We start from the raw sequence: 22,153 nt of genomic DNA on the forward strand, positions 1-22,153 counted from the left end.
GGTATAAGTTATTACTGTCATTACTGTTCCAAATTTGAAATATTTATAAGTGAATCCACAGTGATCGAATATGGTATAGGATCGTATGTAGCTGTCGACTATGGAACGCCGAGTCAGTCTAAATCAATAAATAAATAGGTAAATGAATAGATAAATACATACATAAATAAATACGGCTATGAAATAAACTCTGAAATAAAAAAAAGATGGTAATAAATATATAAATATAACACTATATAATTATAAAGCTGAATCAATTTACCGACATCAATAAATAAATGTATTTATTTAAAAATGACGTTTTTGTAAAGACAACATGTATTTAATTCATGGGACTTTTATTTCCTAATGCCACATTTATTTATTTTTTTAGACTTTTACGCACCACATTTTTTTCCACATGTATTTCCACACCACATTTATTTCCACTCCACATTTATTTCAGTGCTGTATATTTTTCACATCTCACATGCAAATGAGAGGGGCGTGGTTATCGTCAGACCAACGCAGCAGATAGCTATGCTACCTGTATGGGGGTGACAGTGGCATCGCACTGCCGAAAAGCATACAATGTAGACAAGCTTTGCCCATAATGTCTGTGTCGTCTCTGCCTTTGTATGGGAGTGATGGCGGTGACTTAGTAGCCTACGTGTGGGGACTTGATCTTTGATAGCTATGAGGTTGCGCTGAAGTTACCTTTATAAACATGGCTTTCGCTCGTATGACGTGGAACTCGTCTGCAAAGCTAACAATCACTGACAACACTGTCTTCCTACTAGTAGGTGGTATGTTGGCAGGTCTCGAAGTCGGCAACTGTAGGCCAAGTGGCTGGCTATCCGGCTAGCTAGCTGACAAAATAATAAAAGGACGACATCAGTGTGGCCATTTCAGCTAGAGCTAGCTACTGTAGAGCTAGTAGTGTTGTGCTGTATTGGCACATATGAACAGCCAAACCCGTTTTATCACTGAATGGTCATTAAAATGAGTCCAGTGGTAGTGGTTTGATTTAATATTGAATAATTCCATAAACCTGTACCTAATATCTGGGTTTGGTTATTGTGTACCGTGTTGAATGGGTCTTGGTCTTGACACGTCTTGGTTAGTTGCAACTTTAAATTGCCAATAATAACAAAGCGTTAAGAAACTTTACTTCAATTTGAAGCAGTAGCCTACTGTAAATCCAAAGGTATGGGTAATGTCTGGAATGGTCTGGCTTAACTTTAGGTCTCGTCTCACTAAATGGTAATGCATGGCATAATGGTGAGGCTAGATCGTTATAATCAGGTGCCTTATCGACCTAGTTATCCACATAATAGCAGAGCGATGTAGCGGTGGTGGCAGTGATTGTCTTCTTTGTTGCTAGCTGTGTTAGCTAACATTACCTGGCACGTATCACCCCCCACTACCTGTACATCTTGCACACGAACAGTGCTCGATAAGTCTCAAACTATTTAAGACTTAAATATCTATGTTCTGTAGAGCACTTATCCGCCCAAGTACCCCTACAAAATCTACTATCTGTGCCAAAATAATATATCCTGACAAGCCATGCCGTTCGGCAGTGCGATTCCACTGTCACCCCCATACAGGTAGCATAGCAATCTGCTGCGTTGGTCTGACGATAACCACGCCCCTCTCGTTTGCATGTGAGATTTGAAATAAATACAGCACCGAAATAAATGTAGTGTGGAAATAAATGTGGCGTGGAAATACATGTGGAAATAAATGTGGCGTGTAAAAGTCCCATGAAATAAATAAATGTTGTCTTTACAAAAACGCCATTTTGAAATAAATAAATGTATTTATTTATTGATGTCGGTAAATGGATTCAGCTATGTAATTATATAATGCTATATTTATATATTTATTGCCATCTTTTTTAAATTTCAGAATTTATTCCATAGCTATATTTATTTATGTATGTATTTATCTATGTATTTACCTATTTATTTATTGATTTAATTTTGACTAACTCGGCGTTCCATAGTCGACAAGCTAACTTGGCTATAACCGATAATGGGGTCTGCCATGTTTTTTGTGTTGATCAGGACTCAATGCATTGTGGGTGTCAAAGGGTCAACGACATAACCTACTCTTCTCATGAGAAAATAATGAGGTGTACGGGGTCAAGTGGTACATCATCAAAGTTCATCTTTGTTGCCGGAAAACAAAAACATCCAAGATGGCCGCAAGTAAATACGAGACGAAAGACAGACGAATGTCGGATGTTTTAGATGCATATTTGTGAATGTATATCTATTATTTTCGATCTATGGTTGGTTATACAATAGTAAAATATGTTGAAATTGATAGCCAAGTCAAGGAATACGGATAATATTATGGTTTACTAGGTGGCGTGAGTAAAAGCGTGAGTTATTTTTGGTTAGCTGTTAGCTAACATTAGCTAAACTACATTGTCTGAACGTTTACATATAGATAATAAAGCTAAACTTTCTAAAAATATACAGTAAATTGAGTCATATGTTCATAATATACACGTACTAGGCTAATGTTGAACTCTCTTTTATGACGTTTTTAACCCTTTCACACGTACGTTCTAAATTGTTTGACTGGTCCCCCAGAGTGAGTTTTTAATGCGCGTGATTTTGGATCAATTTTAACGTTCCAGAAATTGATTATGACGCATTAATGTCGAATTGCTGTACAAAACTGGACGTTCTTAGGACGCGTTCTAATCACACCTGTGTGATCGTACGCTCCTGGGCCCAGCCAGAACTGATCACTAATGATGGGCTGCTTGGTACTAAGGTGTCGATACTGTCCAGACACATTCAACACTCCAGTGACGTGCGGTGAGGTTCGTGGCTGGGGAGGCACTGACTCTTTCAAAGTCAGATTTCCAAAAATATGATTCAACAGGGTAGCATAAATTCAACATTCAACTGGCTGCTTGCACATTGACTAATGGTTATGTTTCATATGCCATATTATTAGCAGTTTGTACACAAGGTAAGGTAGGCCTACATATTTGGCCAAAGAGCGTTGAATTTATAGCGGCTCGGAGAGCGCGCATTTGCTATGCACCCTCCGTGTTTACATGTTGTTTTATTCTTTAAAATAACTTCCCTTAAAATCCTTATCTTGTTTTATAATTTTTATATTTATTATTGAAAAGGGGCTTCTTTTGTCGTGGACTGTACAGCAGTGTATGCATTATCTTTATTTGTAAATGAAGTCCATTCGCCTATCCTTCTGGACAAACCTCTCTATGACTTTGCGTAAAAGTCCTCCTTGTCTTTTTTTAGTTTTAGAAGTCTGTCAGTCTCGATAGAGATGATTGCAAGAGATGAAAGTCGTCCTTGGTCAGTCCGATTCCGACTGTATGTTTTCAGTCTTTTCAAAGCAGAGAACGACCTTTCCACGGACACTATTGTAGCCGGTATAGTGAGCACCAGCTGAAGTAACTTTGTCGCCTCGGGAACAGTCTTTATCAGATCCTTCTGGCCCAAAAAACTGAGAAGCTGTCCAGGAGATTTACATTAATTCCTCAACGTTTGTGAGCTATAAAGTCCGATGAGATCAGCCTTTAGTCTAACAAAGTCAAAGAATCTTGCATATTTTGATAGGCTCTGCATTTTGGTGTCATCAAAATGGTCCTCAAATTTTGTACAATCAACCAAACCAAGGAAAGCTAGCTCACCAAAATGATCAAACCTAGCTTTCAGTTGTACATTTATATTGTCCAGAACATTATAAAACATCTGTTTCCTCTCATCTCTCACTGACTGCATTGGACACTATCGGTCAGGCCAAGTGTAGCGCATTTCTGCTCAAATCGCTCATAGAAACTCCTGTCTCTGGCGTTCCACAACTGCAATTGTGTCACGGATTCGTGCACAACAAAACCCGATGTCCATTACTTTGTTTTGCAGCACTCTAAAGAGTGCATCTGTTTCACTGAAAATGTCCTCATATGCCATAATGAAAAAGCATGTTGACGCTTTTGTCAGCCATCGATCATATCCAGTGGCCATAATTAGTGTGTCATTATCCCAACTATCTGGATTTTCACACATAATATGGAATACAGCACGCAGATCAGATTGGTACATGCTTATTGTCTGCAACAGCGTAGAATTTGAGCTCCATCTCGTAGGCGCTGCTCTTGGTAAACGTCGCTTCACAACCTCATCAAGTAAATGGGTGCGCTTTGTGGACTTACTGAAAAATGTCAGAAAAAAAAATTATACTCTGAGGTATGCATTTTGCTGAATGTGTGAGCACCAAGTTCAATTTATGTGCGTAACAGTGGGTACAAATGGCTTCAGGCACCTTTTCTTTAATCTTGGCCTGCACCCCGTTAAGCTCTGATGCCATCACGGCGGCTCCGTCATAAGTCTGAGCTACTAGCTTTTCGACACACTCGTATTTCTCCAACACTCCCAAGATGTACTCAGCTATAGCAGCGGCTATCTGTCATTACTCACATCATCAAACCCCAAAAACGCCTCCTTCACTTCACAGGCCACCTCACTTTTAGCTACATAACGCAAAATGACAGAGATCTGGGCATTGTTTGTGACATCCGTTGTCTCGTCTACTTCTACAGCAACAAAGAGGGCTGCATTAATGTCTTTTTTTATATCATTTCTGATCACATCACTTATTGCTTCAATTAAATCGTTCTGAATTCTGTTTGATAAGCCAGAAAACACAGTGGATGTCTTCAAATGTTTAGCTAACCTATTGTCTTTTTCTGCAAAAGTATGTTCTATATAGTTGCCACGGTTAGAAGAAATTGAACTCTCATCGTTACCACGAAATGCTAATTCCTGTTTAGCTAGGTACATGGGAGTTCGCCCAACCAGTCTACACATGTTTTGTGGTTTCGGAAAAGGCGTTCGACCGTGTCCCTCGGGGGCTCATGTGGGGGGTGCTCCGAGAGTATGGGGTACCGGATTCCCTGATCGGGGCTGTCCGGTCCCTGTACGACCGGTGCCAGAGTTTGGTCCGCATTGCCGGTAGTAAGTCGAACTTGTTTCCGGTGAGGGTTGGACTCCGCCAGGGCTGCCCTATGTCACCGATTCTGTTCATTACCTATATGGACAGAATTTCTAGGCGTAGCCAGGGTGTTGAGGGGGTCCGGTTTGGTGACCTCAGGATCGGGTCGCTGCTTTTTGCAGATGATGTGGTCCTGTTGGCTTCATCGGGCCGCGACCTTCAGCTCTCGCTGGTGCGGTTCGCAACCGAATGTGAAGCGGCTGGGAGGCGAATCAGCACCTCCAAATCTGAGGCCATGGTAATCGACCGGAAAAGGGTGGAGTGCCATCTCCGGGTCGGGGAAGAGATCCTGAACCAAGCGGAGGAGTTCAAGTATCTCGGGGTCTTGTTCACGAGTGAGGGAAGAATGGAGCGTGAGGTCGACAGGCGGATCGGTGCGGCGTCCGCAGTGATGCGGGCTCTGCATCGGTCCGTCGTGGTGAAGAAGGAGCTGAGTCGAAAGGCGAAGCTCTCTATTTACCAGTCGATCTACGTTCCTACCCTCACCTATGGTCACGAACTATGGGTAGTGACCGAAAGAACGAGATCGCGAATACAAGCGGCCGAAATGAGCTTTCTCCGCAGGGTGTCCGGGCTCTCCCTTAGAGATAGGGTGAGAAGCTCGGTCATCCGGGAGGGGCTCAGAGTAGAACCGCTGCTCCTCCGCGTCGAGAGGAGCCAGCTGAAGTGGTTCGGGCATCTGATTAGAATGCCTCCTGGACGCCTCCCTGGTGAGGTGTTCCGGGCACGTCCCACCGGGAAGAGGCCCCGGGGAAGACCCAGGACACGTTGGAGGGACTATGTCTCCCGGCTGGCCTGGGAACGCCTCGGGGTCCCCCAGGAAGAGCTGGTGGAAGTGGCCGGGGGGGGGGAAGTCTGGGCCTCCCTGCTTAGGTCGCTGCCCCCGCGACCCGATCCCCGGACAAGCGGCAGATGATGGATGGATGGATGTTTAGATAGGAAGCAAGTTACATCAATGAAGTCTTTTAAAATCTCTCGGTTTTCCTTGACCTTTGCATTGTGGACGCTAATATTTAGTCTCTGCTGTTCGTTCAAAGCCAAATCTATCCTTGTGCTTCCAAACGTTTTTAACGAAATTTGGCTTTGAATGTGATTAGTTGAACGTTCATGTCTGCTGAGGCTTCTTGGTAGATTTTTTAAGTCACAAAATCCCGTTGTAGTCCAGACACTGTCAGCCGTAGAAAACAAAAGGCAGGGAAAGCAGAAAAGGCGGGTTCTCCTAGCACAACCACACAGCCAGTCTTTTCGGCTGTACCACTCCATTTGAAAGAGCGTGTGATCTTCTGTCCCGTCGTTTGCAGCAAATCGTTTAGCTCCAGCATCGGCCTTCCATTAGTTATCACTTCCAATTTAGCTGGAAAGTCCAGTTTTGAGAAATCTTTTAGCTTATCAATGTAGTTTTCCATTTTTGCAGTAAGGGCAATCAAAAAATATACTGACTGCTGCGGGGCACTTGACTTTTTTATTTTAACCTAGCCTATTATACATGAAGAAGAACAATAGGACAACAAGCCTGTTTGCTCTCACGCCCCCTTCAGTGAGGCAGAGGTACTGGCTGCCTCCCCTCTTGCTTTTTCACTGCGGCGTTATGTACGATCAGCAAGACTAATATGTTATACAAATACGTAAAATACATGACCAAGACTATGAAATGTGAGGATACATAATAAAAATGTGTACAAACATTACATTGGTGACATACAGAGAGATTAAATTGCACGTGCTCAAGTTGAGCAAAAAAATTAGAAGCTCAGCCCAGTTTGTGTAGGATTGTGCAATCCGAGAGGAGGCACAGCTAGTCGCTGCCTCCTTCCGCTTCTTTCCCCGTATTTGAACAGGAAAATACACAAATTCAGCTAAATTGGCTATACAAATAATTGGAATCATACAATAATTATATTTCTATCACAGATCAGTGGACAAATATTAATATTTTATATTATTAGTTTTTTACATTTCATGATGACGACACAGGGGAGGCACTGACGACACGGGAGGCACTGCCTCCCTTGCCTCCCCTGACCGCACGTCATTGCAACACTCACTGCATCGGAACTACGTTTCGAGACGGGTTTTAAAAACACTTCCGGTCACGTGTCAAAGTGTTTTGAAACGTTTTGTGACGTGATCTTGAACGAAACCAGTCTCGTACTTGCCAAAAGACTCTGATACGGTAGAACACTACTTTTTACTCAAAACACTTCAGATTTTTGGTTTTGGACAACATTTTATATCTTAAGTAGAAATGCTTAATAAAAATATTGACAGCTCTGTGATATTATATCCAAACACCACAGAAAGATTTCCTGTACTGAGATCAGTTCGCCAGGGATGCCCTATTTCACCGTTCTTGTTCTTGCTGGTGGTTGAATTATTGTCATTACATATTCGACATAATCCTATCATTAAAGGTTTATCTATTTTTGGTAAGGAAATTAGACTAACTCACCTAGCGGATGATACAGCTCTCTTTTTGAATGACAAACATCAGATTGAATATGCTATAACCCTAATTGACCAATTTTCAGCTGCTTTGGGTTTAACACTTAACAAATCTAAATGTAAAATTTCATGTTTGTATCAGACAGAAGAGGAAAACATGTTTAATATACCTGTTAAGAAATGTGTTAAATATTTAGGCATTCATATTTGCAAGGACCACACGGAACGTCAACATCTTAATTTTTCATCTAAATTGAAGAAGACTAAAACAATACTGAATTTATGGCTTCAGAGAGACATTTCTATTTTGGGAAGGATTCTTTTGACGAAAGCAGAAGGGATTTCAAGATTTGTCTATCCTGCACTTTCTCTCAATGTTCATGATTCAACATGCAAAGACATAAATACTATGTTTACAAACTTTGTATGGAAAAATAGACACCATTATTTAAAAAAAGCGGTGCTCTCTGGTTCTAAGGATGAAGGTGGATTAGAACTTCTGAACTTTTGGGACTTGAATTACACCTTTAAGGTAAAATGGTTGAAGGAATGTCTGAGAGCGCCAGAGTCTTTATGGTACTTCATTCCCAATAATATCTTTCGCAGTATAGGAGGTCTTCAATTTGTATTGAAATGTAACTACAGTTTGACAAGATTGCCGTTGAAACTGTCACAATTTTATCAACAAGCTCTTTTGGCCTGGAAGTTGTGTCATTCTCACAACTTTTCTCCACACAAATCTATTTTATGGAATAATGAATGCATCACTAGGAGGAACAAGTCACTCTATCTGCAGAATTGGATTGATAGAGATATTATTTTCTTAAAAGACCTTTTTGATTGTAATGGACAATTACTTAAATATGAATCCTTTCTCAGAGAGAAGTCATTCCCGATAACATTTAAAGAATATAGCTCGGTTTTCAAATCTATACCTACTGGCATATTAGAATTAATGAAAGGTTATAAAAAACAAAATGAGGTTTCTGGATTTAATTCTACTCTTTATATAAACGGTATTGATATTATGAGCAGCAAATGTACTAATAAGCTAATTAGAAATTGCTTCCAAAATTCAAAGAAAATAACACCTCGTGGAAAGTTTTTCTGGAACTCTCATTTTACTGATATTAAATGGCATAGGGCGTGGCTTGTTCCTTTTAGATATTGTATCACAAATAAAGTTAGGGAATTACATTTGAAAATACTGCATAATATATACCCTACAAACTTGTTTATCTCAAAATTCATGCCTGTTGATAATTACTGTAGCTTTTGTAAAACAGAACAAGAATCGTTGACCCATCTTTTTTATGGATGTTCATTCTGTATTACATTCTGGAAAAGTCTTGAAGATTATATTTTATTTAAAACGACACATAGAGTCTCACTTGAAGGGAAACATATTATTACTTATTTCGAATGTACAGATAGCAATTTGGGTAATATTGTTAAACTATTTATTTTGTTAGGTAAGTTCCATATTCACAAAGCAAAGTTCTCCAAATCAACCCCATGTTTTAAAATGTTTCTAATTGAAACTGATATGTACTTTGAGTCTCTTAAATTGGTAAAAAATAAGAAAGGTAGTATAACAATGGATATCTGCTCAAAACTATTAAATTAGGAATTATTGCTGTCAATGTCTTTAAGGAAGTTTGCAAGTCTGTCACCTTGTAACATTTTTTATTTTCTTTCTAATTTTTTTTTTTTTTTTGCTGCAAATTGTGAAAATTGATTAGTTGTAAATTGAATTACACTTATTAAAAATAAAAAATAAAAACTTGCCAAAAGACTTTGACGTGTCGGGGTATCAAATGAGGCGGCAAAGCCACAAAGGTTTTGATTGCGCGAGACTATCGGTATGGCGTGAAATTAGTGCCAGGAGATGGAGCTCTGTAAAAAAAGATTTGTGTACTTGTAAAAAAAAAAATTGTAACTTGTAAAACATGTTTTGTGTCTCTGTAGAAGGAGGCGGGATCACCGCTCCCAAAACAATCTCTAAGCCAATCAAATATAGAAAAGTGGGATTTGTGACTTTAAGATAGTTTGAGATAATTAGGGACAGTTATAGAACGTTATATATAGCCTATACAGTATATATATGAGTATGTAACAACAACTGCACACTGAATGTATCTCTCAAACAGTTCGAAAATCATATTCGGACTTATTTGTATTGTTACATGAAAGCCATCTCTCCCGTATTCGATTCTAAGTTATCTGCATTGCAGGACGGCAATAATTCCGTACAACCACAAGGATCCTTTAAATCATGATATGGAATTAGCTATAAGACAACATGTTATTTATGCCATGTTCGTAGTTGCCAACAGATGTCGCTGTTGAGTAAAGGTTTCGAGCGTTTCAAAGGCCCCGACTCCAACGTTTAAATTGTCTCGGTGTTTCGAAAAGCCTCGACATGCCCATCACTACTGATCACACATGTGTGATCGTACGCGTAAAAGGGGGAACTCTGACTTTATGGAAAATCTTAACAGGTGTTTTGTGAAACTGGCCCCTTAAAATTCAAAACATTATGTCAATTATTGCTTCCCAAAAAATCTAGCACATTCAAACCTCCTTGATTAAATGTAGGCTATTGCATAGGATATTTATGTTTAAATAGTGAGGCTAGTTATTCCATATGAAGAGGAATAAAGTTAAATAAAGATTTTAAGAAAATATTTTGGTACCTCTAATACTTTCGCAGGATAGACTAAACAAGATAATCCCTAGGTTTTGAACAAAAGAGTCCTACTTTTTTGTAACAATGTCCTCATGACCCACTTATCAAATGTATTTTTAATTTTCAACATAAGGGGTTGAGATTAGATTGTACTCTGTCTGACTGATACAAAATGTAAGCAAGATGAGTTACTTCCACCCTACCTTCAAATTCGGTTAAAGGAATGCCGTGCTTTTTAAGTGATTTAAAAATATATATTACATTTAGAGTTAAACCTGAAGCTTTAGAAAATATATTTAAGATTTTGAATCCGTCGCGATTCAGTTTGATACGTCACATCCGTATACAGCCACCGTCGAGTCGACTAAAGCAAGGACTTTCATTTTCAGGCCGGGTAGGTCTTGCAACAACAGTAGTCAACGGGAAAATAGATATAAAATCGGCAGAACAATCGCCAGCCATCCGTTGAAATAAATTATCTTTGTAGAAATAAATCACAATAATAAGTCAGAAGAAAGAGTAAGACATACATCTGGTAAGCTATGGATCTTTAATTTTTATTTAGCAGATACTCATCTGACTGCCCTGTTTTATTGTTGCTTTGTTCTGAGTAGCAGCCATTTTTAATCGCCTTGTCTCACATATTTAGCCTTCTTCATAGGTTTTGCTAGTTGAAATGCTCTTTATGGCTTTAAGCAGTATTTCCTGTATAATATACTCGCGACGTCATAGACTAGGGCACGCAGAATTGCGAAGTGCGACTAAATCACTGATTTAATATTTAGCTCAGTATTTTAGAATTTCAGACCAACTTCAGCTGTGCTATTGCTAGCTAGGTAGCAGGTTGTCTTGGAGCCACTATGTTGTTACCAACCTTGTGTAGCTAGGCTAGCCTTTTTAGCCATAATCAAGCTTGCAAAATTAAGTGTCCGTGAGTATAATTTTAATACGGAAGTGTGATTTAAAAGTATGTATATATATATAAATATTTTATAAAAAAAAATTGTTTGATAGACTATTCCTTGACATAAACAATGCAATGTTTACCTAACCAGTTGAATCCCCCAGTTGAGCCCCTTTGTAGCTAATAGTACTGCTGTAAGTTGGAGTAACAGCTAGCCTTAGCACTCAGGCCTTTGTGCTTTCAGTGTCAAAAGCTAAGCACATCCTACGTTTACCTGCACCAATCCTATTTTGCACATGTGTTGTAACCGTTTTATGTTTGTGTATGACTTCAAGTAATATTTAACTAAACGTTTGCCATATTAATTTTCACTCATCTTGCGCAACACTGAAGACTCGGTGCATGATCAGCTACCGTGTAGACAACAAGTACTGTAGCTACTACACTAGCTAATGCATTGACGGACCTGGTTTGGTGTTTTGTGATTAAAATGACAAGACAAGAAAGAGCATATTCCTGTACTAAAACGTTACATTTGTATTCGCATAGCGTAAGCATAGTCAATTAGCCGAGTGTGTGTGTGTGTGTGTGTGTGTGTGGGGGGGGGGGGGGTAAAACTTCTGTTTCTATAGCAGTGTAGCTCTCCCTATCAGAAAGTTAGCTATTCATGCCAGATAGTTTTGTAAATACATCAATGGCCTACTCCACTGTACTTAATTGTGCACTGACTAAAAACTAGGCTAACGACGTCAACGCATGAAACTACTCACATATTTGCTAAGACTAGTATTATTATAGTATGCTAGACGGTTATGGCGATGGATGGTAGGCTACTCTAGCTAACATGGCACGGTAACCATTTTAAACGGTTATCGTCTTGCATTTAGGCCTGCAATAAAAATGACCGCTATGAGCACATCTGGAAACGTTCACGGCTAAGGTTGGGTAGCAACGGTTGAAAGGCCTTGCATGTTGTATTCTAAATAGTTGCAGTCTATTTAGGAACCACAAACTGGATTTTCTTCAAATCCAGTAGAATGACGCAGTCTTTGTGGACATGCATCTTTGTCAGTCACCATTTCGATTCTTGCTGCTCAGCACGTTGGAATGTTTGGCACCCAATTTCTAGCTCAGCTATGTTAAGTTTCTACCTTTTCATTAGACCACAAAATCTCTTATGGCTGCGCAGTCAGATTATAGACGTTACAACAATGAAGCTATTGAATTACAGCGCAATCACCGAACTAGGCCTATAACAGCTTCAGAGGGTAAGCAGTTTATAAATCCATAAATTACACTGAAAAAAAATACTGGTGGTTTATTTAACCAAACTAAAACATATGACAACAAATATCAGACCCACCTGTGCAATAATAATCTATCACACAAACACCCACATAGTCAGGAAATTGTTTCCCTCAATTTAGCCCTGCAACTTTTTCCAATGCTTTTATCTTCAATTGACTGCAGATAACTTCTTTTCATGTTAGCTTAGTGAATGTGACAGAATATTAGCAACTTTTCTAGTTAACTCAACATGACCAAATGGGTTAGACTTTTTAAATTAGTATTTATTATTTTTACTCTTGCATGTAGGCTATTGCACAGCAATGCAGAAAGAAACTGGAAATATGCATAGTGGATAGCCCAGTTACTTTTAAGTTCTTGCCTAAATGTATGGTGCCGTGGCCTTCCTGTGGCTGTCAGCAATCTTGAAGTAGAGTAAGATACTGAGGAGTATTTGCACCAACTAACTCTTGAGTCCTGTCTGAGTCAGTTTTACCACCTCTGGCAGTTCTTTATGGTCGGCCCTAATAGTGGCTTTAAACTCCTGTTGTCAGTGGTGGATAGTATCCAAAATCACCTTGGTTAATGTTATGTCTCCTCTTTGTTAATAGTCTTTGTGTGTGTTTTGGCTTGGTGGGTAGGGATTTTTATCACTGTTCTGTCTTGTTTAAGTGCCTGAGCTTGTTGTTCCTTTTTCTTTTTTTGCTTGAAGTAAATGGTCTGCTAGCACAGTATTTCAGATATGTGTGGAGTTAAACCACATCTGACTGTAAAAATTCAAAATTCGAGCATGGGAATGTGCCAATCTTTAGTTGGAACATTCAGTTAACATCAACATGTTTAAATCGCCTTCTCACTGTTAATGTGAATATTACAGCATTATTTTGTCAAGAATGATGTGGTTTGTTTGATCTCAATCAGACACAGAAGGCACAAGGGAAGAGGCGCAAAGAAAAACTTCCATACTCGATGACATTACATCGCAATGTCCGATCGTTTGGGGCAAATAACCAAGTCCAAGGATGGGAAAAGCAAGTATTCCTCACTCAGCCTATTTGATAAGTACAAGGGAAAGTCTATAGAAACTCAAAAAAACACAGGTAAGACCCAAACTCTCACGTTTTCATGCTTTTTGCTACTATCTATGGGCATGGGATTGAAAATGGGTTGAGTGCTATACCTTTTACACAAAATACTTTTACTTGCCCATGTTTTCATTTAATGTCTCCATCTCTCTGCCACTTTTTGTTTCTTATCAGTTGTCCATCCCCTGTTTACCTTTCTCACCCCTTCTTACATTTCCCAGTAGTTCCGCGACATGGCTTACAGAGTCTTGGCAAAGTGGCCGCAGCCCGGCGCATGCCCCCACCTGCTCACCTGCCGAGTCTGAAGTCAGAGAACAAAGGAAACGATCCCAACGTGATTATCGTTCCCAAAGACGGAACAGGATGGGCAAACAAGCAGGAACATCCCGATCAAAAGAGGTGGGTGATAGTCTGTCTGGAAACTCTGAAAGATTGACAATTTCCAGAGATAAAGACGCAAAATGTGGAGGAATGGTGGGTACAGTTAGGGTTATGCTGAAGTAGTGTTTAATATGAACAACATAAGGTGTGTGTGTGTTTGGGTGTCTTAAAGCCAGGTGCTGCATGACAGTGTGTTTGTGTACATGACAACTTGCCCAAGGTTAGTGACAGTCTGTGGAGAGGTTGGCATGTTTGTGCTAAGCTAACTCAGGGTTAGCTGGTGATGCTGGCTTTTGAGCTGTATGAGTGTTAAGTGGTTGCAGGTGAATACTCAAGTGTAGGTGGTTTAACGGGGCTTGAATTGGGAAATACATTGCCATATATGCTCCAGAAATTGGGTCTGTGCAACCTCAAAATTTGGGAGCATTTGAATTTGAATAAGAACAGGCAAACAGTTTGCCACAAGGACATTAAACATATGACTTATGAAAACGGATAACTCTTCATGCCAAATTGTTAAGTGTTGTTTTCACAATGTAGCTGACACATACCTTTAGTGGTACATAGGGTAAAACACTGGTATTTTTTTGTCCCACAGTTCCATTGCATCAACAACACAGCTGCTGGAGTTGCAGCCGCAGCTGGCTTTACAGAAGTCTGTCTCCAATCTTCAGAAGCCCACACCAGCAACCAGCCAGGAGGTGGGCCGAAGATTAGAATTTTTTTTTGATTTTGAATGTTTTTAAGATTTTATTTAGTCGGCCCTCCGGATATTATAGTCTTTATTAAAGGTCAAATGATATGCTGTTTTTGGATGTTTTATATAAGCCTTAGCGGTCCCCTAATACTGTATCTAAAGTCTATTTCCCGAAATTCAGCCTTGGTGCATAATTACAGCCACTACAAGCAGTCCCAGAATGAGCTTTCCTCAAGACGCGCTGTTTATGTGTCTGTAGCTTTAAATGCTCATGAAGAGGAGAAAGGGGGCACCATGCGCTAATGTTTACAATGGATGTATCGCAATGGCTCGTAGCCCCGTTGCTGTAAGATGCCTCGAATTTTCCCAATTTTCATCTGATCACCCTGGTTTGCAGAGGTGCACACTCATAGTCATTTCAATGAGGGGAAAGGCGGCTATCGCGTGCGCCATAAGAGCAGAACACTCGCGTTATAGCGTGTGTATTCACACACATACTTGATGCTACCTACATTTACATTAGCGACAGTAACTCAGTTGTTAGCTGCAGAGGTAATGTTACAGCCACATTCTAAGGGTAGCAAGCTCGGTAACCATATACAGTAAAGCAACAAAATGATATAGCGTTGGTTAACTAACTTGTCCGATGTTTGTAGCTGGACCAAGGAGAGTTAGTACTGATCCAGAATTTTATTTCAGCAAGGCCAGCTTTGTATTGGCTCAAGTTGAGGAAACAGTCATGGCTGAAATGTTTGGCGCAGACATACAAAACTTTGGATAGTTGTGTCTGTGCAATTCTAAAGAAAATAACATGAAGACACTGGGTCTTCACTGTAAAAATACTTTTGTTTTCCTTTGTACATCCAAACTGACCAAATGTAATGCTTCGTTCGTGGCATGATGTCTCTCGAGGATAAAAACACTTGCGTGGTCATAGTTCAGTTTCTAATGGGCGGGCCAGATTATCTGTGTGGGCAAAGCAGAGTGAGGGGAGGTAACCTTCCTCCTTGGGATGTCAAGGAGGAGATTTTCAAACCAAGTGTTTGAGCTTTCATTTTCTCAACGGCGGAGAATAATCCCCAAGGCTAAGTTTACACCTATCGAAATTTCTAGCCACTGGGGGACCAAAGGCAGGCTAGGGGAACTCATATTAATGTTATGTAATGTCATATTAATAATCTCCTAAAGTGAAGTTTTCATGTCATGTGACCTTTAATTGGCTTTAAGTTGACAGTTAAATTTATTTTTATAGAGCACAAACACGGGTGGACCAAAGCAATGGGCCCAACTAAATGGAAAGGCAGTCGAACAAGATGGTCAGTACCCCCTGCCAAAGTTATTACTGAAGGCTGTATCCTTTCTCTTGCACCTATAGTATCCAGTCACCTTTAATTAAGACCATTTCTGGCTTATTTAACCGAAGCAACTTCTTTGTCAGGTTCAAGGGCCTCAAACCGACTGCAGCCCTTCTCTCACGAGGAATTTCCAACGTTGAAGGCAGCCGGGGAACAGGACAAGGTTGGCAAGGAAAGAAGCGCCTTCGATCCGTCGTATGGGCCCGGACCAAGCCTCCGCCCCCAGAGTGAGAACCCCCCCTTTTTTATTATTACTATTTGCTCATGCATGTCTGCTTGTGGGCCAAGCAAAAACGTTGCTGTGGGTATACGGTAATATCGCCTGCATATAAATATTTGTTCCTTCATCATGTGTGATTGGTAGTATGGATGACATGGTTGTCAGCTTCTTCTAACCTAGGGTTGTCACAAACTGTATTTTCCTTTTTCTTCCGCAGATGTGACGAGCTGGAGGGAGGGTGGAGGGAGGAACCTTCAGCCCTCGTCCCTGCCATCTGCCTTGCCCTCCGACCCAGAGAGCAAGTCCAGCGGTGTGGCTGAGACCGCGACCCCCCCCCCTCCCTCTCACCCCTCAGTTGCCTCCATCCCCCTTTCCGCTAGTCCTTTGGTTACTGCAATGGTTGTTGCAGCCCCCCCATCCCCTGACCTCAAGGAGCCCTCTCTCCGGCCTGCCCTGCCTTTACGCAGATCCACCCCCTCCGCCCTGCAGTATCAGCTCCACCATTCCCCCACCACTGTCTACCATGACATGTTACCTGCCTTTGTGAGTACTGCTTGTACTTCCTCACACACACCTGGTATCTGTGCAGTATTCTACTACCCTAGCTACCTTTTTATTCCAATTTGACTTATCAGCCGATGTCACACTCTACTCAACATGTCATCGCTCACAAAGCCAAAAATATAACCACCTCAGTATTGGTCTTGACCCTCTGTCCTCTGTATTGGATTTCAGATGTGCCCCAAACAGACTTGTGATGCCCCGGGCTCTGTTGAGCACCCTCCCGCCACTGTAGTGGCCCCAGTGCGCTTTGACAACAGGCCCACCTTCAGACAGCCCAACCCAGAGCCTGTGAAGTAAGTAGTCACCTCGTGGTTTAGTAGTGGCATAGAACAATTCATTATTTCCTGTGGCTTGTCTAGTTAGATGCTATTTCTTTGCTACAAAATAAGTGTTACTTTAGCTTCAATATAACTGGAATAATTTTTTGTTGAGTGACAAAAAGAAGCATTGCTTATCATTTGCTCCTCCAGCGGTGAGATGAGAAGAGAAAACCGCTTCATCCGCGGACCCACTCGCCCCTCATCCCGCCCGATTCGTCGTCCTGGCGAACGACCTCCCCGCCCCACCATCGTCAACCCAGATGACCTTAAGGATCTTGATGAACTTGACAATGATTGTGAGGATGGCTGGGCAGGTGAGAAGCTTTCTGAGATATTTGTATTTTTCTTTCTTTTTTTGATGTTGAAAAAAAACTATTGTTTTAGACACTGGTGGAATTTTTGCTGCAAGTCATGGTGAAATTCTCTCCATCCGAGCAAACTATTATTATGAGTCTCTACGAAGACAATAAGCATATTATCATGTCTAAGTCAAACACCGCCAACGCTGCCAGAGCAAGACAGTCAGCTTGGCAAAAAATTGCCGATGAGCTAAATGCGTATTTTCGTAATATCAATCAATCAGATCAAATGTCTTTAAATGTGCCTGCTGGCAGTAGGCTTAATGTAAATTAATCATCGGATGAGATCTTGCTAGTGAAAATAATATCATCAACTATTTCAGAATATGTATTAAAACAAGGCCAAAGAGTGTCTAATTGATACAAATTCATAGACACTTATGAGGATATATGTAGGCCTACTGAAAGCGCTTATATCATGTACTATATATGTGTATATGCTTGTAGGCCTATGTGTAAATCCCTCTTTGATTTTATTGACTGGGACATGGCCAGGGAATATGATGAATTGATTCATCAGCTGGTTAAGCGCCAATAGCCTACACTTTTCTTAATGTTTTCTGCGTTGCCTATACTGTATAAAAATGTACCTGACGCAAAAAAAACTCAAGGCTATGCAGAGAGTCTGAAGCACAGTAAAAGTTTCAAGTAGCTTTATTGTCAATTTCTTCACATGTCAAGATGTTTGCCACAGTGAAACATAAAAAGCACAGGCACAACAGATAAGACAAGACATTTCTTAAAACATAGCGTTACATATTCACATACAGCAGCAGAAGCTCATAAAGCATAAAGCCTGCTGCGGCATGTGATATTTGCAATGTACGGCCTGAGAAGGTCTTGCAAATAAATGAGTCCTTGTCGGCTGACTCGAAATCGCTCAAACAAGAACTCATCTGTGTGAAATAAAGGATCTTGGCGATCGCGAAGAACTCTATTGGTATAGAAAGCTAATCAAACTAGAATATATCTCCTTGGTCAACTGGGTCTCTCAAAAAGGGAACTGCCAATTATTTTCGGGGGGTGTGGCGAGCTTATCCAGCTACACTTACGTAAGCCTGCTCTGGAGCAGGTTAGTGCTAATTGATATGTTACTATGGTGATTTATTGAAAGTTGCATCCACGAACCAAAAAGAGGGGCATTTTTTTTCTTAGCCTGAAAATTAGCTTGCTAAACAGCTTAGCAAGCTACGACGAATCCCCCCTGAGCTATCATCGCAGCACGTCCAGTCTGAAATACCACTTGATGGCCAAGCACACAGCTGATGCAAATTCTCCGCCCCCTCGTCAAAGCCAGACGACAATGGATGACTTCAGACAGAAGCACATGGATACCACAACTTGGCACAAACTTACTACAGCCATAGCTAAATGGGTGGCTACTGCATGTAGGCCTGTTAACGTTGTGGAGGACAAAAAATAATGGGACAAAAATAAATCAATGGACATTTAGAATAGATAAAAATGTGTGATTAATTGCGAGTTAATTATGACGTTAATGCGATTTAAATATTTGTCGTTTGACAGCACTAATAAAAACGCCATAACATGAAGACTTTTCTTTCCTTGGTTAGTAGCAGAGAACAGCTCAATGACTGTTGTAAACATTAACAATAATAAGTCGAGCTTCTCTCTAATACTATAAGAGATATCACACTTTTTTAATAAACATTAGTTTTTGTTCTCATTAGATCAGGCCTTTGAAAATAACTTCTCTAATGAAAGAAATCTTACAAATGTAATAAAGTTGTGTTTCCTACAGATTAGAAAGCAATTTGTGGGGGTGGTTCCGGCTCAAGATTGTTTTTCACTTTAACCCCTGATAGCATAATTTCCCTCTGCCTCTTAGGTCTCCACGAAGAAGTGGATTACAGTGAGAAACTCAAATTCAGTGACGATGAGGAAGACCACTCTACAATTGATAAGAACCAGATGTGGTAAGATCTCTCTGCTGTCGAGCATTGTAAATTGACTAGTGAGTAAATTGAGCATGATCTCATTGTGGGATGTTAAATGAATGACCCACAGTGTGGCAGTGGTGTTTTTAACAGCCATGTTATATGTGTTTGTATCCAGGCCTGAGTGGGAGAAACACCGGGAGCGCCAGTCGTCCCTCAGCTCCGGAGAGGGGGCATACCCCCAGGATGGCACAGATGAGGAGGTTTACCTATACCACCGGGATTCACTGGGTCACAAGAAGACCAATGGCAGGTTCCCATACACTGAGGCCCAAGTAAGACCACCAATAGCCCTAAGAACTATTTTTGAAACCTACCTAATAAACTGTTATTAGGTTAGTCTTTTCTTAACTTGATTGAAATGTCTCTTTCCCCCAGATGTCTTGATAGGCTAAAGATATAAAGGGCATATCGTTTTGGTTGCCATGGAGTACAATTATAGATGAAAAGCAAGCAGAGAATGTTGGCTCCCTGCTTCACTTTGAATTAATTGTGTCTGAGAATGTTTGCTTGACAAATTAACTCAAAAGTAACTTGGGTGATGCTGGAGCACTGGATATTAATTATGAGCCCCTGGACAGCAAGACAGAGAAACCGATGGGCATATAAATCATAGAACCACATCTTTCCTTGGACTATGCTGTGTTTTATACCAGACTAATATTGGCTGCAAGGGACACTGTTTAGTGTTCACTAGTATAGTTCACTATTTTAATACCAGTGTAGCCATTATTTCCCCCTGTACAATGCTGGTTGATACCTAATCCCCATATACTATACTTTCTCCAGTCCCAGCAAAAGAGCTCTGGGTCAGGGACAATCCACCATGGTGAACCCCTTGATGACCAGGAAGAGGCTCAGCGCCAGCCCCAGAATCAGGCTCCACCTAGGGCAAAGTTTGTGTCGCCTGAGCTCTCTGAGGCAGTGGAGAGGGCACGCAGGCGCCGTGAGGAGGAGGAGAGACGGGCCCGTGAGGAAAGACTGGCTGCATGCGCAGAGAAACTCAAGAAACTGGATGAGAAGTTTGGAAAGACAGAGAGGCAGGTGTTGAGGTCTGAGGACGAAGGGAAGGAGACAGAGGGCAAGGAGCTGGCACTCTCCCCTGGGAGGGAGCAAAGCAGAAGTCACCAGGAGAGCTGGCAGTACGGGACGAAAGGTATAATTACCTATGTTGGTCTGTGTATCTGTTTATCTGCCATAATGATTAAAATAGGTTGAAAAACTGCTGCTTAAAATGGTGCTTTTAGAAACTTGTTAGTCTTTAACGTCTCTATGCTCTCCCCCTTTCAGACCCATGTGACTATCCCCAGGAATATTCCCAAGGCCAGGACTACAGAGATGAAGCACCCCAGGGCTTATCTGCCTACCGTAGTGAGGATGATTTCCCTGAGCCCACTTCTCCCTTGGCCGACTATGGTCGCCACCAACCACCCAAGACCCTTCCTCCCCGCTTCCAAAAGCAGCACCAGCAGCAGGTACGACAACGCCATTTCACGCTTTTCTCAGGCCCCTCAAGTACCTTATTTACGAATCTCTGCTTAATCCCTCTCTATAGTAGTGTTTTCAACAAAAAAAAGATACTCCGGTACTCAAACGGGAAAAAAACTTATGATACCAGAAGTTACGGTAGTACCTGGTCTACCTGGTACCCATGCAGAGTCAGACGCTGACGAGCACAGTTTTGCCAAAGAAATCTCACCAGAAATCATTTGTGGCTCTCTAAAGTCTCTAAAAGTTGCTGGGTTTGTCGCTAGATGAGACTTTGATGTTAGGGAGGGAGAAGAATTGCAAAATCTAGCGACAGTCGTTAAATTGGCAACACTGGACATGGTAGTACATTTACATATTTTGTAGGGGGCAATTGTTATTCCACTGACTGAAATCCAGGGGCATTAAAAAGTTTGGGGCACTTTCTGAAACTTGTGAAATAACATTAAACCTTTGTTCAAGATAATAAATATACTTATTTAGGTTAACAGTATATGAGCAAATGGCAATAATAAGACTATTAAGCAGTAGTTACACAGATTCAAAGTGTTTTTTTAGATTATTTTAACAAAAAACCGAAAACAAATCATAATCAATTATTATTATTATTTTTCAATAACAACAATTTTAACGTATTATATTTATATTTAGGGTTCCTCCAGTAGGAGGGAACCTATTGTTTTTGTTAGTATTCCTATTATTAGGGTTCTTCCAGTTGGAGGAAACCTATTGTTATTGTTAGTTTATTATTATTATTATTATTAATCTTCTCCTTGCGCCACAATAACTCAACAGGTTATTGGTCACACATTTTCTAATTTGGCACATTCATACTACATCCAAGTGGGTACCCCCACACCAAATATGGGACACCCTATACTCTGATTTTCAAAGTGATGGCTTTTCCATCCCATTGCTCCAATTCTTGTGAAACTTTGTGTACATGCTTTATTTCTCATGGGGAACAAAAAAGCCTCAAGGACCCATAAGGTCCGCCATGATGGATTTTCCTGTACAGTGAAAACTTGGGGAAATCTTTAAAATGTTGTACAGATGTGTAGAATTGATGTCTTTATATAGGATGACATGGAAAAAGAAATGCAGTACGAAAGAGGTGTATTTATGTAAATGTACACATTGCCTCAATATCTTTGTCAATAAATCAAATATAATTTTGACTGATGGTTTTTCAAACCTAATTGGGTTCAAGATGACATCACTCTGACGTACCTTAACCCTTGTGTTCTCCTCGGGTCATTCTGACCCATCAGTCATTGTGACCCACCGTTGTTTGCGACAATTTTACCGCATACAAAAACAAAGTGAAGCATTTTCTTTTAACCGTTGGGCTGTCTCAGACCCCCCACATTGCGAAGGTAAAA

General features: G+C 40.7%; 1 protein-coding gene across 10 annotated transcripts in view; it reads left to right on the plus strand.

Annotated features, from left to right (window-relative positions):
• The first annotated feature begins 10,529 nt into the window (after positions 1-10,529).
• The window catches only part of prrc2b (proline-rich coiled-coil 2B), a 47,370-nt gene continuing 35,746 nt past the window's right edge, over positions 10,530-22,153 (plus strand). For 7 of the 10 annotated variants that reach the window (XM_084693298.1, XM_084693305.1, XM_084693303.1 and 4 more), the window contains exons 1-13: positions 10,530-10,688; positions 13,266-13,444; positions 13,651-13,828; positions 14,409-14,511; positions 15,760-15,823; positions 15,946-16,089; positions 16,300-16,625; positions 16,818-16,939; positions 17,117-17,280; positions 19,175-19,262; positions 19,402-19,558; positions 20,073-20,439; positions 20,574-20,758. In XM_084693298.1, the coding sequence (XP_084549424.1) occupies positions 13,330-13,444; positions 13,651-13,828; positions 14,409-14,511; positions 15,760-15,823; positions 15,946-16,089; positions 16,300-16,625; positions 16,818-16,939; positions 17,117-17,280; positions 19,175-19,262; positions 19,402-19,558; positions 20,073-20,439; positions 20,574-20,758 (2,013 nt within the window). In that variant the 5' untranslated portion in view covers positions 10,530-10,688; positions 13,266-13,329. Of the gene's footprint in view, positions 10,689-10,869; positions 11,085-11,717; positions 12,326-13,265; positions 13,445-13,650; positions 13,829-14,408; positions 14,512-15,759; positions 15,824-15,945; positions 16,090-16,299; positions 16,626-16,817; positions 16,940-17,116; positions 17,281-19,174; positions 19,263-19,401; positions 19,559-20,072; positions 20,440-20,573; positions 20,759-22,153 lie in introns of those variants that run through there. The other 3 variants (XM_084693301.1, XM_084693300.1, XM_084693299.1) reach the window with 3 other exon arrangements.

The sequence above is a fragment of the Hypomesus nipponensis genome, chromosome 27, assembly GCF_054491055.1.
Source record: "Hypomesus nipponensis isolate SF chromosome 27, ASM5449105v1, whole genome shotgun sequence".
Taxonomy (NCBI): Eukaryota; Metazoa; Chordata; class Actinopteri; order Osmeriformes; family Osmeridae; genus Hypomesus; species Hypomesus nipponensis.